The following is an 18,166-nucleotide window of genomic DNA, read 5'->3' on the forward strand; positions in this document are numbered from 1 at the left end:
TGTGATCACGTGATGCACCTTGATCATGTGACCAAGTGACAGGCCCCGTCCTTCCACACCTTCGGACCAAAATCTCCCGCGTAGGGCACGGAGACTATATTAAACACACTCCTTTAAATTAAAAAAAAAACAAAAACAAAAACTTTGGGTAGAACAGAATCTAAGGATAAATAAGTGTGTTTCATTAGAGATGTCCTATTTGAATTAGTTTACTAGTTAAGCACTATGTTTTACGATTTCTGTTTTTGATTGTAAAAGATTGGTTCTTTGATAATTATGATTAGAATCCACTTTAATGTAGAGCCAAGAGCACGGGCTGCTTGTTACATGTTAAAGCCTTTCAGTGCATATTGATTTTCTGTCGGAGATTCACAATAAGAACTGACAGGGATAAAACAAGCCAACTCCTGTTCAACCACGAATAAAGATGGTGCCGGCATTAGGCAATGAATATAATTAGAAACAAATGCTGACAACATGAGGGACAACATTATCTGTGTTATTTCTTAAAAGCAGATACATGGTAAAGACAAATCAGTCCGTGAACTTTCAAGGCTAGAGGCATATGTGTCAGCCCTCCCCAAAGGAAACACTTAGCTATGGTAAATGGACACTCTTAAGTGGTATATTCACACATCTTCACTTTCCCTATGTATTTAACATTTCTACTCCTTCTGGAGTGTACAATGCAGAAAACGGGCAATAGAACAAGTCATAACACTTAAGAACACTTAAAATGCCTTTTTGTAAAGCAGCATCCTTTTTAAAGTTTTAATTAGTGATGATTTCATACATATCTGCCTCACTCTTTCTCAGTATGGTTGTACACAACTATTCAGCATTAAAAAAAAGCCGTCTATGTTTTGGACAGATCAGGTCATTGGAAACATTCATGAAAAATCAATAGAACAAACATTGTATATGAATACCCCCACTTTTCAACAACGTGACCTACAAAGTTCAGTACGTCACAAAGAAGCCGATGAACTATTTTTCCAAAGTAAAATAGATCCCATATGAGGGCATGACGTGCAAGAGTTAAACATTTTATTCCAGAGGATTCTACCTTCTGCCCAAGCTCCTCCTCTTCAACTTATGACAAAGGGAGGACCGGGTATTGGGAGGAAGATTTATGCAAACCCATCAAGATTGCTGAGGTTACCTTGAAAGGACGATGCATATCTGGGTGTTTGTAGCGAAGATAAATCAGCCCAGCGACCGCCAGCCCAATAAAAAGCCACCTGGCAAAACTGAGGAAATTCAAAAGACTGTAGATGTCCCCAGAGAAGAGCATTATCATTGTCAAAGGGTGCTGGGTGGGGGGGGAAGGGAGAAAAAAATCATGCACAGTGAGTTAAAAGAGAACACACGTGGTAACAGGCAATACCACCACTGCACATTATTATTATCTTTTCCAAACGATTCTTTCTACTGATAAACGACCATTGCGATTAACACCTATACTCAGCTAACCTCCTAGCTATATATCCAGCTTTTCTACTCTCTCTTTACACCCACCTATGGATGCATTATTTTTAGCTGTTTTTCATTTGAGTTAAGAGAACGTGCCTTCAAAGAGCAAAACACAGGACACTCAATGACTCAAAATTTAAAGACCCAGAGACTGAGATGGTCGGTAAATAACTAACAATACAAGTCAAAAGCGCATCCAATACACACATTTGCAGAAAGCTCTGCGAATGGTCTGATGAGCCCCTGGCTATGCACACACAGGAAAGACAGCCACTTCTAGAGACTGTGTCCTCTCCTGAGTGCAAAACGTTGACCTTTCCCTCCTCCACACTTCCTCTCCCTGGGTGCTTCCTACATGTGACCCTCAAGACCGCAGAAAAGAATAATGAAGCGCAGAGATCAGCATAGCAACTCTCCACAGCTGCAGAGACCAAAGGACAGCAGGGCTGATAACACAGGCTTAAAACGAAAGCCCTCTTCACCGATAATACATTCTGTTCCCACAAAATAATACATTCTGTTCCCACAAGTGAAGTAAATTTCCAGAATGCACACAGAGTACCCCGCCTGCCCATGCCCACCGGACTTTACAAAGAAATTTCAAGGAAACATTTTGAAACAAATGAAACCCGTGATGGGCGTGGTGGAGACGGGGGTACAAAAGTGTTCGGTGCATTCTGCGGCGCTCCTGACAGCAGGAGATTGGGAAAAAATGTTACAAAATAGTAGGTAAAAAGCAATATAACATCGCCAATGGGGATCTGAGGACTTTTACACCTTATACAGTCTTTCATACCCATGCTTCACAAATACTTTTCTCTGCATAAAGAATCGTACAGCGCAAATTGAAGTTTTGGTGTTTTATTTCTCCCATTGATAGTTGCTCTCAAAATTCTCACTTTCAAGCACAGAATCCCTGCACTGTCTAGGATTCGGTCGACTTTTTCTATAATTTTGTATGCATTTCATTATAAGGGGCCTCTGATGAGACATCTGGGCGTTTGGGGACTGTAGCTTTTAGCTCCACTTTCAATAAGGAGAATTGGGACTTATTACTCGACCTCCTTTTCTGTGAGGCTCTCTGTTGGTGACGGGAGCCCAGGCAATCATTTCCCTTTGATCTCACAAATTTCTACAAAGATGAAAAAGAAGTGAGGTGTTATTGCTCCGAAGCATCAAATATGCATCAGATATACTGGATGAAGGGAAGCAATGGAAAATACCCTGCCTCTGCCAATCCACCAGGATACACATAGAGCCAATTTAGCAATGAATCAGAACAGAAAGCACGAGTTAAGAGAACGGGTTAAGAGAAAGTTAAGAGTTAAGAGAAAGCACGGGTTAACTTTAAAGTCAAGCTTGAAATCCTCTTTGCTAAGCTGTTCTTTGAGGTTACATCCAGATACACATGTTACTATGCGTTACCAAAACAATAACAGCTGGCAGAGGAGTGTGCTTGCGGATGTGAATCATGGAGAGGATTTCCGGAAGGTGACCCTCCCGAGATGCAACGTAGAATAACCTGACAAGAGAAAAATGTATAATTATTCATTTCCAAGGGAAAAAAAAAATCCAGAAATCGGAGAGAAAACTTGCATCTTCTTCATAGCAAATGGTTTGCCATTTCTTAGGTGATGACTTCGAATTTTATAAAATCTGCCAAAATGTTATGTTCCTTTGAGGAGAAAGCATAGCAACATCGGACTCGGCATAGCTCACCCCACATATAAATAGCTGGCGGTGAATTTAGTTCTAGATTTCTAATACTGCACGTGTGTTATCCATGCAGTCCAACTCAACACACACACACACACATTCACATTTATCTGACTGGGTTTTCATCAAATTCAAACAAAAGGAACTTCTGCATCAAACAAAAGGGATACAGATGGTGGGATGGTGATGTCTGGTGTCTCTTACTTTACTTTTTTTTGCTTGTCACCTTTAGAGAAACAAAAGATTTTATTGCCAGAAATGAACTGCTGTTGTTAAATGCCCTGTAGACATACGTTAAAACAACAAAAAACCCCTTCATCCCTGGCTTCAGAGTAGGCTATGCGTAGACAAGCAGTGCCCTCTAATGGACAGAACAGGACATGCTGTTGATACTTGGAGGAAGATTTCAATCTTGCGTTTCTCTTTAAAAACAGGTTTAGAGGCACTACTTCTTTCCTTTTTAAACTTATCCTTATCACATCCCATCTCAAACACAGAAATGCGTTTCTAGAAATGCTTCAACTCACTCACCTGGAGACAGCAAACACCCCACCATTCATGGAACCAAAGCAGGAGAGGGCAACAAAGACTGGAACTGCTACTGAGAAATTTCCCAGGAGCCGCTCAGAAAAAGTCTAGTGAAAGACAGAACGAAGCAAATTAATGCTTTGCCAGAAAGTGGAATAAAATGAACCAATTTGGGCCAAACTCGCTCTACGACTTTCTGTTCACCTGGTGATATGTGTGTGTTTTATAATTCTCTTTTGGGTTAGGGTCAGGCTAACCCCTTAGAACAATAACCAAAGGCAGGTACCATGTCCTTGCTTGTTGCAGAATTACGGGCAATAGTCTAAACAGGCACCTTCCCCCTACTTCCAAAGAGCAATGATCCATTGATCAAATCTTTATCAGCTATGATATCTATTGTCTCTGACTCTGGTAAATAAAAAAAAAACAGTACAGAAGTTCTCCTTCTGGAGACAGAAATCCTTCTGTATAATACCTTCTCTTTCATCTGGAAAGCCACATTTTTCTAGCAAAGTACAAAGGTACACTGAGAAGTGTTGCAGATACCTGTTTCATATACCAATCCCACTGTTATGACTTAAAAGCGTGGCAAAAAATAATTGAGGACTTAAGCATGTATATTATGGATACGAACAGCTCTGAAAATCTTTTGCCCAGAATAATCACATCAGCTGAATCTCTGTTTATGAAGTCAATCCCACCCTCTCCGGTGTCTACCAGTTCCTTCTGTAGTTTCCTATTAAAAGGCTAGAACAGCAACACAAGTCCAAGGAAATCAAGCTCCAGAAAATATACAAGTTAAACAAAACTTCTGACATTTCCTTTTGTTCCCCGGCATGTGCAACATTGCAAATTTTCATGAAGGATGTATTTTCCAAAAAAAAAAAAAAAAAGTGGGATTCTTTACTTGTCCTTGATGCAGCCGGTGCTTTGTAATTAATGGACCACATTATGCTCAAAGACTAAGTGCTGCCCTTTGTCTAGTAAGATGAGATGACGACCTGACATCAGGAAGCTCTGTGCATTTGGTTGTCTGGTAGAAGTTACAGCAGTGGGAAGAGTCTTTTTTAATACAGTGAACTCGTACATAGGTTCACATGAAATGAGATAATTTGTTCCCTGTGGACGTTGCTGATATGAGGTAATAGTGACTATTTTAAAAGGAACTGACATCTAGTGATGGGAAGTTCTTTTTTTTTTTTTCACCCTTCATTGTTATAAGGTCATGAATGAGTGCTCTCTTACTAGCTAAGTTTTTATACCAAAAAGTCTGTGTCACAGAATAGCAGTCCCAAAACATGACCTTTGAAAGCAAAAGATGGTCCTGAAGTCAAATAAATTTTGGAAAATGCTGTAAAATTATGAGTATCCACGTCTCAGGGAGTTAAAATGCACATTAGCTTCTCTAATATTCTGAGAAGTACTACAGCAATGACATCTGTTTAACTTTGAATAACTCAGTATTTCCTCAAATTAATATCCTAGAACTTGTATTCAAAATGATATATATACTAGAAAAAAAAAAGGTTATGTGGTCCATTTGGAAATTCTAAAGTGGTACTTCGGGAAAAAGATTTTAAGTTAGCATTTGAAAAGCGTCTAAACAGGGAGGAGTACAGAATAACCTGCAATTTGCATACCCCAAAATGCATTCATTTAAACTTAGTAGCTGCCCACCTGTCTCTAAAGACATGTTGGAAGAATAATGACTTCGATTCAACATGTATGTGTGGAAATATGTTTTCAAGCAGGCATAGGGGGAAATGTTTTACATGAAATTAACAGGACAGAGAAATCATATAGGAGTGTAGCTGTATCAGGTAAATGGAATATGCTAAGGTATGGTCTAAATTTTTTAAATATTCATTATCATTCAGTTAAAAAAAGTTACTGGATTTCAAAACACTTTCTGCTGGAGGGAGCTACTATAAAATTGCATCATCTCATTAACATAAATTCAAACTGGCATTTTCCCAGCTTAGACTTACCACTGCCACTGCCTTTGAAAGCAACAGCTCCTCGGCGCTAATGGTCGTAAAGTAGACGACATTTGTTAGCACGTAGCCAACGGTGACCACGGCCATGGATATACCTATGGCAAGGGGGATGGTTCTGAAATGCACAAAGGAGTCGCTTATCAGTCATCTTTTGTTAGTCATTTCCCTGCAAGCAGAGAAGATAACAGGCTCATTCAAACAAAGAACAAAATGGTATGGATAACTACAGGCTCTGTTGGTTATGTGTAAACATTTCATCAGAGTGAAGTACCACATATTCCTTCGTAATTTAATAAAGTCCATGAGGGGAGGTACTACACTTGTCTTGTCTACTGCTCTACCCCAGAACATATGGGTCTGTCCGATTCTTGTGCTCCATAATTCCTAGAGCAGGATTTCACAAACTTGAGTGTGCATCGCCCGGAAGCCTTGTTAGAACACAGATTGCTGAGCCCACCTCAGGGGTTTCTGATTCAGGAGGATTTGCCTCTTTAGCAAGTTCCTGGGTGATTCTGATGGTGCTGGCCAGGGGACCACACTTTGAGATGCACTGTCCTATATGTATGCCTTTCAAATACTAATTCACTTGCCTTGACACCTTCCTAATCCCAGTTTCCCAAAAGATCTTTCGCATTCAGTCTTCTCCCCTTCAGTAATTCCCCTTTTGGAAGCGTGACAGCAACGTATATCTACCTTTCTAAATGACGGTAATAATAATTTTGTACGTAACACAAAAAGCCCAGAGGTGCTCCCAATAATGACTTTGTACTGCCCTGCTGTGAGTTCAAAGGAAGCTCAAGATCATGAGTATCTATTAAAGCAACAGCACAGATAATCCCATGAAATTAGAGGTGACATGCTGTGAAGTACATATGACCGGACAGTGCTGACACCATGTGGCATCAAGAAGTAGCCAGCACAAATACAATGTTATGTCTCCATTGAACGCACTGGGAGAGCCAGGAAGTCACCGACCCTCATAATTTGACTCCATGTTACCGATACACAGTACTTGCTTAACAATCACCTCTTCAGACTGATTCCGGTTCAAGCAACTTAAACCTTCGGCTCCCTGCACAAAGGCTGATGGGTTTTGTGGGGTTTTGTTTTTAGCATAGAGCTTATCAGCCTGCGTGGAGCCTTAACCCTGCGGGGTGCCACTAATGAAGACCTCCATAGAATTTCTTCCAAGATGAAAATACCAGGTCCAAACCAGGGAAAAAAAAAAAAAAAAAAGGCACAGCCTGCCTCAGTCCCCAAGCTGGGCGTGTTAAGCACACCAAGTCCCAACTCATTCCGCTGAATTCTCTATCGCCTGTTCCGAACATGCAAACCCAACTGCTATTCATTATGCTGCTTGGAGCCTGACGCTTCCCCTGGTCCCCAAAGCCTTAAGCCTTGATGGGGAAACACACTGACCTCTAAAAACCGGGCATCCTACTAGAAAAGGAGCAGATGTCCCCCTGCCCCAGTGTGACGAGGGCTCTGTGGAATTTTCCGTTCGTGCTGTACCATGCATCGCACCTTGTGATCGATAAATGCTAAACGTAAGCAAAGGTAATCCCTGGGCCAATTAAATACAGAGGGGTAAGTGGCATAAGGCACATTAAAGATGAACTGATGAATTCTGTTTCTTTGAAAGAGAGGTGATAGATCAACGCAAAGGGGTGAGAAGAGGGGCACAAAAGCATATAGGCAGCTTTTCAACCACTCACTGTATGATCAATATTTTAAACTTGAATCCTTTAGCTCTTATAACATGCCAAATGGGAATTTTTTTTTTTTTTTGAGTCCTTTCTATGTTTTTGAGTTCTTTCTATGGAGGAGAGAAGCAGAGAGAAAGGGAGGGAGAAAGACACTCTCTAGAGATCTCCTAGCAAGAGTAGGATTAAGAAATGCAGAGGCTCTGCTAATAAAAAGTGAGGTGATTTACTGTTCAGGGCAGTGAAGTCACCTAAGCCGTCCAGGACAGGTAGTACTGTCACGTCACATGACGCTGTCAAAGAGCACAGAGAAGTCACCCCGAAATTTGACTGTGTCCCTGCCAGCAGACAATCTAGCCTCCCAGCCCAGTTCTTTCAAGGCAGCCTGTGTTTCCTGCCTGGAGATTATGGTCTTTCTGAGGGAGGATTTCTCAACTGACTTGAGCAGAAGGGACCTTTAAAAAATTTGAAACTTCCAGGTTCATTTTCCTTTTGTTCTTCCTCAGCTCGTCAATAACAAAAAACAGCAGCAGCAGATGCTGCTATGTACCCACCCTTTTATTAGCTACTTTACATATTTGCCTCATTTTGTCCTTGGAAAGTCCTGTGAGTTAAGGAGCATAATCGCCATTTTATATTCGAGGAAATGAAGTCTTAGAGAGTTTAAAAAACTCTTCAAGGATACACTGCTGGTAAGTGGAAACCCAGCTGCGGGTCTAGCCTGCCCTCAAGTCAGAGCGTTTAAACCACTGAAGTGTATTCTATCTCATGCATGTGGGTCCTCAAACTCTTAACTATTACTTTTCAGAGAAATTATAATTGTTGAATATAATGTTTATTGGAAAGCTCTTACCGAGGCTGTATTCCTCATGTATTCACTGAAAATACAGTTTTGTGTAGTATGAAGGAGGGGGAAAGACTTATTCCATGATTTTCATAATTTTTCTGTGACATGAACTATAATGTCAAGTGAATGTTTTCAAAAGTTTCAATATTTGGGAAATACTAGTTTATTTTGAATTTAAAAAACCACAGAGGTACACTGAATAAACTTCCCTAGACAACTGTTATAGAAAAGGAGGAAAAGTAAGCATACTTATCAGACAAAATGAAACAGATTATTAACAGTTTTACTATCAGCCAAGTATACTCTATAGATACTAGAGGGAAAAAAAAAAAAATCAAAGGAGCTTAAAATATAGGATAAAAGAGAAACGGGGTCTAACCTTGCAGCAATTCACAGCAAACCCAGTAATTCCTCTCTAGGTAAAATTAAGCCATGGGAATTGAAGAGGATGTGGCCAGATAGCCAGCAGCTTCTGTCCTTACGGTTTCATTTCACTTGAACAAAGGGAAGGAGAAGGGTTTGTGGCTGCCTTGGCAAAAACAGCAATCATTTACCGAGGAAATCAGTTGACTTATTCAGAAGGGCTTGGCACTGTGTGGGTAACTCCTGGATTTCAAGCAGCAAAGCTTAAGAGTCACTGGGTGAGCTGATAAGAGCTATTAGGGCATGCCAGAGCAATCTTTCTGGAGGCTTTAGATGCAGAGGGCAGATAAACACAGTTAGTAATCCAAGATTAAGGCAAATGGCACATGATAATAAAAGGAATTACAGGAACTGGTAGGCCACTGACATTTCAAAGCCCCTGTGTAATTGCAAGGTATCCACCAATCCTAAGTGCAACAAAAGCATTGTCTTTAAGCTGCATAAAAAGGACTCACACCTATGAGTTGTAATCTTTCTCAAATGTCGTGTATATATTTTTTTATGATTAACAAGATACGAATGGATTGGGAAAAGTTACTGAATCCTTAAGAGTTTTTTGTCATTATACATAGTCTTTTCAATTATGTATTAATGAGAAATAAGCATTAAGTAAGTGAGAATCTGATATTTTTATTAATTGCAAGTGGTCTTCAATCAAAAGGTCTTGGGTAGTCTTCTTTCCTTGTAGGTTTATTTTAAACTGGCATCTGTAACCAGTCTATGTAACAAATGGATAAATATTTCTTTTATTGGGAATTATTAAATAGAAGTCTCTGGAACATCCGCTTAGAAGCACTCTCATTCTAAGGATAGAGCTCCCCAGGAATTTAAATGGCCCCAATAGTAATGGCAGGTAGCTTATATTTGTATAATCTACAAAGCACTGGCAAATGCATTTTATCTCCAAATATACACATTTCATTTCAAATCCTTTGTGGAATAACATAGAATATGAACAAATGACAAAATCCACAACAACCCACTGAAACAGGAGGTAATACCACCATTTTCAAACAATGGAAGCAAGGCTCAGAGAGGTTAAGTGACTGGCCAAGGTCACAACAGTAGTAACTGAGAAAGCTGGGTCTTGAATTCAGATCCTCCATCGCGAAGTCCCACATTCCTGAAATATGTTATCCGTGATATCATGGCTGTTGTGTGCCTACTTCAACTCTAGGTACAAAGTTCCTAGGATCCTTACATGCTGACAAACACGTACTCTATTTTATATATATGATACAAATATCAGAAGGCTGATTGTTACGATGTGACACATTTTAAGCCAAGTACATTTTACTATGCACTTAACAGTCATCAAATAATAACCTTGCAAATGACAGAGCGTGGGGTGCATTTTTAATATACTTTGCAACTATATGGTAGAGCATTAGCAGTGATCATTGTTTCCAGCGCTTTATGTTGGCTAAAAAGACTCCTGCCATGAAAACAGAATGAGTAAACCTAGCTTCAGAGAGTTGAGGACACTTGAAGGTCACAAGGATTTCTGATATTCAGGCCATCCGAGTAATTCTGTAGTCACTTGTATTTAGGACATTCCTAAAATTGTTTTATAACTGGCGCAAAATCTTCTGAGATGTATGTGAATCAAAATAAGTTTCATACATTCCCCGGTGTGGATACATCCACTGGAGACCACAGAAACCATTGATCCTGGGGCATCTAAAATTGTCTTTGAGCCATGGGACTGGGCATGATGCCAGTTCTGCTAAAACCTTCTCTTGTGTGTTCTGGAATCTTCTAAGAGAAGTGCTTGATACTTCACATTTTCTATTTAAAAATCATCAATGTTTTAACATACGTATTTTGCATTCAGGAAAAAGGAGGGAGGGGAGAAAAGAGGAATTAAGAAGGGCAAGAAAATGACAAACTTCTTAATATGTGAGATGCAAATAAAAAGGAAATAAGGGTTTTTCAAAGAACTTTTAAATTTTTTAGTAAACTGTTTATATGTAATTGAAACAAAGCAGTGATTCATCTCAACATAAAGTATTTAAAATTATAAATGAGTATTTCTTGATTCTGAGCAGTTATTTTAGAATCATACCTATTTCACATTTTCTTTATAATGACCCTGTGGAGACCTTGAAAGCTTTTCTCTAGATCTGACCCAGAAGTGACTCAAGTATCCCTTACTTCTCTCTTTTTGATCTACCAATTTATTTTTGCAGGATTATTCAGTTTACGTTATTACCACTGCTGTTAATTTTATTGTACTCCTCAAACTTCAGTCATGTGTTACAATCCAAAAGATAAATACTAGTATATCTCAAAGAAAATCTATCTATATTTTTCACTCACGTGATTTTTTTTCTTCCATACATTTTTACATAATTTCCCTGATTCTTGCTCATCTCAAACTTTCCAGAGACACCCCCCTGCCCCGTGGCAAGCATGAAACTGTACTATCTGGCTAGGTGATTTCTGATATTTCTAGCAGGGACTGAATTACAACCAAGGGTTCTTGATTGTTTTCCAGACTTGAAACAAACCGGAACCCCATGAACTGCCTTGTATGTTTTCAGTGATTTTGCCCTCTTGTCATTTAGTGCTATCACTGTATCTCTAGTTGTACATTGTGAGTGGGAACTGGAGTGTTAATAACACTATAAGAGAAATGCACTTGAGGAGACACGGCAAGTTGGGGGGGAAGGTGTGGGTTGTCACTGAAAGAAGAAAATGTAGCAAGAGGAAGAGTACATTCAATAAACCTATTTAGAAACATCCTTAAAGGTCCATGGTTCATGTTCTAACTTAATGACAATTTCTGGGCCAAGGCTGAACACAGTGATGTGACGAGCAGATTGTCTCAAAGGTACACAGTGATCCCACTGATTTCAAGCACTAAACACCTGCCCTCCGCTTCTTACTGTACCATGGCAAGACTACAGGTGTTTTCACTGAGACGTTTTAAATTTCAATACCACTGATGTCTAATCTAAATCTCACCATTCTCCATTGTCCACAGATGAAGAACTCCATAAACAAAAAGAGAAGACAGAGGGACCTGTAGGGAGATGTAAGAAATGAACAGACACAGATTAAAAGACTGCAGCCTGAAGGAGGCTCATGGAAAAAAGGTACACAGATGCATGAAGGAGATAGAAAAGTGCAGCAAAACCACGTAGAAAAATGAACTGAAATGGAAACTTGTAATTCAGAAACATAGGGTCATAAGCAATCAGAAGCATAAGTCTAAGCGTTTTCAGCCCTAATAATAATTTATTTTTTTATCCAACTAGCAGAATAAATTCCTGCCTAAATAAAATTATTCAGCAAAATGTAGCTTGGGGGTACATTTTCATTTGCTTGAATTTCATACCAATAAAAAATCTGCATTGTCTGTGTCTCATTTGTTCTCATTTTCTCAAGATTTAGAGTGTGTCTTCCAGATATACTACAGTTATCCATATTTATCATGGATGAACGTAAAGAAATTAGTAGGCAAGTTTGAGTGCACAAAAATAGAAACAAAATTGGTTTTTGATAAAATGTTAGCAAGTAAATAACTAAGAAAACAAAATATTTTAATAACAATAAATTACATTTCACACTAATGTTCAGCTCTTATTTTTGTTATATTGTTTTTACAGTATACTTTTTAAAATGTTATCATTTCCCTCAGGATTTTGTCTAAAGTACTCTAAGGTGATGCAACATCTCAGTGAACCTTTTTTTTTTTTTTTTTTTTTTTTTTTTAATAAGTGAGTTCCTGAGATTCAGATATGCATGGCTGAGAGAATGAAGTACTCACCACAGTTTTGTGTTCCTCTTTCCAAAGTATCAGTCATTTCTGAGAAGAAGCTACCCAGATAGACCACATTTTCCAGACTCTCTGATATCTAGGTGGGAGTGTGACTCATTCTTCTGTGTCAACTGATGTGGCAGTTTCAGGCCAAGGTGGTTAAGAAGCGGGTTGCCTTGTCTGTCCCCAACCCTTTCCCTAGTTGTATAGAGGATCTATAGAGAACCAAAGCCACAATGTGGAAGGAATCTGGGCCACAGAATCAACATGAGGAAGAAAGTCCACCACTCAGCCAGGGACACCAACAGTGGACTGTAACATAATCTAAAAACTAAACTTTCGATTGTTTAAAGCCATTGAAAATGTGTGGTTTGCTTGTTGGAGCAGCCGGCATTACCCTAACTAATAAAAGAATGAAGGGCCTCTTTATATCAAGACTTTTTGTAGATCTCAGTGAATCAGTTTATATGAGACAAAATGGGTCCTCATTAATTTTTATCTCCTATTTTTTTGTTTCGTAAGAGACCAGTATATGATATAAAGTCTTTAAAATAATGTCCCAAATGAGATCAAATTGAAACACTTACATTTGCTAAAGTTAGAACAGTGAAAATTCTATTAGTCAATCTTCCCAGAAACAGAGCAAACATAGACCCCATTGTTCACTATTTTGAAATATGAAATCTCCTGCACATTTGACAATTGCCTCCGATCCAACAAAGATCAAAGTATAATCGCCTCTTGTTTTGGCCAAAGACACATAATAAAACAATGCAATGTTAAATAAATATACTCTTATGCTAAGTACAAGGCAAGGTAAAATAAATATACCCACTTTGGTATAATAAGTAGGAATTAGAGTCAAAATTCCCTCAGGCCATAAACATGTGTCTTAGAAGGAACTGATAACACTTCTCCTACTATAAACCCATAAATCAAATCCAGTCACATTTCTGACCAGCTGCACGATAAGAAATGGAACAGGTACATATTGCGATATTCAACCCTGACAAATGAACAACTGCTTCTACCACCCAAAACTGCCTTCAATATTTGTGACCAACAATGACAAGTCTAATTATTAGTAATCATTTTACTTTGACATCTGGTAGTCAAGGAGACAACAGGGTAATATGGGAATCAGAATAGAAGGTGGACAATTGATAAGATTAGAGGCTAACCTGTTCTCACTCACTTCAACCAGATCAGTCCTCTTTTCCTTGTTTTATGTATTGATATACAACTGAAGGGATCCCGTGCTTTCAAACAGTTTTAACATCACTCCACTAGATGCTATAAGTCAAATTATGTATTTAAATACTTTTTTGGGACTCAATGCTGGCTTCCTAAAGTACGGTTTTCAAACTCTATGAACTGGTTTCATAAAATGCCTATCTATGAATGATTATACAGGTATGTATGTATGTATATATATAATTGATCCTACAAAGTTGAAAATCATTTTTCACTGCAACAAATCCTATTTATAGGTAACTGAGGGAAACATTCATAGTAGGAAAGGTATAAGGTTGATAGGGGAGCCAATAGCTATGGGCTGGCTTTAATCAAAGTGGTAAATCTACATGACTGGGCCCCAGAGAACATGACACAGCAGCTTAATGGAGCTGCGGAGAAAGGTGAAGATGAGAAGAAATTGAATTGATGGGTTAAATACCTTTCCAGTTGAGAGAGATGATATGTCATGGTCAAGAAAGTGAGGATGGTGACTCCTGCTTGGAACAGTTGACAGCTCCCTGCAAAGGTCACAGAGGCGCCCAGAATGGCAGAACTTCCTGTAAGCTCCCCTCTCCTTTCCTCGGGCTGTCCATTTACAAAGATTCATATTCCCAGCAGAAATGGAAATTTCATTACCTTTTATCTTTCAGCTCAAAAGTTAAACCTTTCAAAAAATAAGCTTTTGTGCTTTATTTTATATTTGCTAATGCCTTTTCTTAGACTATAAGGATTCATAGGCAAATTTCTCCCTAAGGATACTTTTCCAAAGTCAAACACAACATGCAATGGTTGAGGGACTACCTGCCCCAGAAAGAGAAGTGGTCCCCGCATTCACCCACCCTGTAATTTCCCTTCTCTTTCATATTTTCCCTCAGCCCCATCCCCATTCCTATAACCAAGAAAAAAATGTACATGTACCATCCCAAGTGTAAGTTTTCTTTATGCAACACCTTATCTCCGACGTTTTGCCTTCAGTGTTTGTTTTGATTTCATAGAATTATGAACATTCTCTGGACTCCAATATGAAAGCTGGGTCCAGTCATGTTCCAGTCACTGGCAGGAACCCAGGAGATCACTGGACCTCTCTAGGCATAAACGTCCTCTTTAGTTAAAGAGAGTGCTGAATTAATGAAATCTAACATCCATTTCTCTTGAAAGTTCATTATTCAACCACTTTAACAAATAAAGCTGATCTTTAAAGACTGTTTAACAGAATACTTTGAAAACTTAGTTAAGTCCTTGCTCATGTAACAGAGCATCCTAAGGAAGTGCCCATGTCTGTCTTGTTCTGTCACTCAGAGGAAAAAAACAGGAAACAGATTTTACCAACTCTTCTCCTGGGTCTTGAGGTTATGATCCTATCCTCAATCAGGAATACCAGTACATCATAGTACCTTCATAGTATCAGCCTGGTTGATAACAGTGATCATTACAGAAGAGCATTTAAAGGACAAGTGGTGAGGGACCTTCAAAATGGTAGAGGAGTAAGACATGCAGATCAGTTTCCTCCCCACAAATACATCAGAAATACATCTACATGTGGAACAACTCCTACAGAACATCTACTGAACGCTGGCAGAAGACTACAGACTTCCCAAAAGCTTCCCAAGAAACTCCCCATGTACCTGGCCGTGTGGATGACAGAGTCCTGGTGCTCCGGCCAGGTGTCAGGCCTGTGCCTCGGAGGTGGGAGAGCCAAGTTGAGGACACTGGTCCATCAGAGATCTCCTGGCTCCACATAATATCAAGTGGTGAAAGCTCTCCCAGAGATCTCCATCTCAACGCTAAGACCCAGCTCCACTCAATGACCAGCAAGCTGCAGTGCTGGACACCCTATGCCAAACAACTAGCAAGAAAGGAACACAGCCCCAACCATTAGCAGAGAGGCTTCCTAAAATCATAATAAGGCTACAGACACCCCAAAACACACCACGGGATGCAGTCATGCCCACCAGAAAGACGAGATCCGCCCTCATCCACCAGAACACAGGCACCATTCCCCTCAACCAGGAAGCCTACACAACCCACTGAACCAAACTTAGCCTCTGGGGGCAGACAGCAAAAACAACGGGAAGTACGAACCTGCAGCCTGTGAAAAGGAGACCCCAAACACAGTAAGTTAAGCAAAAGGAGAAGACAGAGAAATACACAGCAGATGAAGAAGCAAGGTAAAAACCCACCAGACCAAACAAATGAAGAGGAAACAGGCAGTCTACCTGAAAAAGAATTCAGAGTAATGATAGTAATGATGATCCAAAATCTTGGAAATAGAATGAGAAAATACAAGAAATGTTTAACAAGGACCTAGAAGAACTAAGGAGCAAACAAACAATGATGAACAACAAAATAAATGAAATTAAAAATTCTCTAGAAGGAATCAATAGCAGAATAACTGAGGCAGAAGAGGGATAAGTGACCTGGAAGATAAAATGGTGGAAATAACTGTCGGGGAGCAGAATAAAGAAAAAAGAATGAAAAGAATTGAGTACAGTCTCAGAGACCTCCAGGACAACATTAAACACACCAACATTTGAATTATAGGGGTCTCAGAAGAAGAAGAGAAAAAGAAAGGGACTGAGAAAATATTTGAAGAGATAATAGTTGAAAACTTCCCTAATATGGGAAAGGAAACAGTCAGTCAAGTCCAGAAAGAGCAGAGAGTGCCATACAGGATAATTCCAAGGAGAAACATGCCAAGACACATATTAATCAAACTATCAAAAATTAAATAAAAGAAAAACTATTAAAAGCAGCAATGGAAAAATAACATACAAGGGAATGCCCATAAGGTTAACAGTTGATCTTTCAGCAGAAACTCTACAAGTCAGAAGGGAGTGGCAGGACATATTTAAAGTGATGAAAGGGAAAAACCCACAACGAAGATGACTCTACCCAGAAAGGATCTCATTCATATTCAATGGAGAAATTAAAACCTTTACAGACAAGCAAAAGCTAAGAGAATTCAACACCACCAAACCAGCTTTACAACAAATGCTAAAGGAACTTCTCTAGGCAGGAAACACAAGAGAAGGAAAAGACTTACAATAACAAAACCCAAACAATTAAGAAAATGGTAATAGAAACATACATATCGATAACTACCTTAAATGTAAATGGATTAAATGTTCCAACCAAAAGACACAGACTGGCTGAATGGATACAAAAACAAGACCCGTATATATGCTGTCTACAAGAGACCCACTTCAGACCTAGGGACACATACAGACTGAAAGTGAGGGGATGGAAAAAGATATTCCATGCAAATGGAAATCGAAAGAAAGTGCTGGAGGAGCAATTCTCATTATCAGACACAATAGACTTTAAAATAAAGACTTTTACAAGAGACAAAGAAGGACACTACATAATGATCAAGGGATCCATCCAAGAAGATATGACAACTGCAACTATTTATGCACCCAACATAGGAGCACCTCAATACATAAGACAAATGCTAACAGCCATAAAAGGGGAAATCGACAGTAACACAATCATAGTAGAGGACGTTAACACCCCACTTTCACGAATGGACAGATCATCCAAAATGAAAAATAAATAAGGAAATACAAGCTTTAAATGATACATTAAACAAGATGGACTTAACTGATATTTATAGGACATTCTATCCAAACACAACAGAACACATTTCTTCTAAAGCACTCACAGAACATTCTCAAGGATAGAGCATATCTTGGATCACAAATCAAGACTTGGTATATTTAAGAAAACTGACATCATATCAAGTATCTTTTCCGACCACAATGCTATGAGACTAGTATCAATTACAGGAAAAAATCTGTAAAAAACAGAAATACATGGAGGCTAAACATACACTACTTAATAACCAAGAGATCACTGAAGAAATCAAAGAGGAAACCAAACAATACCTAGAAACAAATGACAATGAAAACACGATGACCCAAAACCTATGGGATGCAGCAAAAGCAGTTCTAAGAGGGAAGTTTATAGCAATACAATCCTAGCTCAAGAAACAAGAAACATCTCAAATAAACAACCTAACCTTACACCTAAAGCAATTAGAGAAAGAAGAACAAAAGACCCCAAAGTTAGGAGAAGGAAAGAAATCATAAAGATCAGATCAGAAATAAATGGAAAAGAAATGAAGGAAACAATAACAAAGATCAATAAAACTAAAAGCTGGTTCTTTGAGAAGATAAGCAAAATTGATAAACCATTAGCCAGACTCATCAAGAAGGAAAGGGAGAGGACTCAAATCAATAGAATTAGAAATGAAAAAGGAGAAGTACCAACTGACAATACAGAAATACAAAGGATCCTGAGAGATTACTACAAGCAACTCTATACCAATAAAATGGACAACCTGGAAGAAATGGACAAGTACTTAGAAAAGCATAACCTTCCAAGACTGAACCAGGAAGAAATAGAAAATATAAATAGACCAATCACAAGCACTGAAATTGAAACTGTGATTAAAAATCTTCCAACAAACAAAAGCCCAGGA

The 18,166-nt window shown here is 38.9% G+C and overlaps 1 protein-coding gene across 2 annotated transcripts in view; it reads right to left on the minus strand.

Annotated features, from left to right (window-relative positions):
- Positions 1-18,166, minus strand: part of SLC7A11 (solute carrier family 7 member 11) — an 85,406-nt gene that overhangs the window by 12,627 nt on the left and 54,613 nt on the right. The window contains exons 7-10 of one of the 2 annotated variants that reach the window (XR_010841211.1): positions 5,706-5,829; positions 3,721-3,824; positions 2,899-2,995; positions 1,163-1,250 (exon numbers count right to left, since the gene is read on the minus strand). Coding sequence is in view for 1 of the 2 variants with exons in the window: in XM_059066238.2 (XP_058922221.1) it covers positions 1,163-1,312; positions 2,899-2,995; positions 3,721-3,824; positions 5,706-5,829 (475 nt within the window). In the remaining variant the exon portion in view is untranslated. Of the gene's footprint in view, positions 1-1,162; positions 1,313-2,898; positions 2,996-3,720; positions 3,825-5,705; positions 5,830-18,166 lie in introns of both variants that reach the window. The other variant, XM_059066238.2, reaches the window with a different exon arrangement.

Source organism: Kogia breviceps, chromosome 6 (assembly GCF_026419965.1).
Source record: "Kogia breviceps isolate mKogBre1 chromosome 6, mKogBre1 haplotype 1, whole genome shotgun sequence".
NCBI classification, from domain to species: domain Eukaryota; kingdom Metazoa; phylum Chordata; class Mammalia; order Artiodactyla; family Physeteridae; genus Kogia; species Kogia breviceps.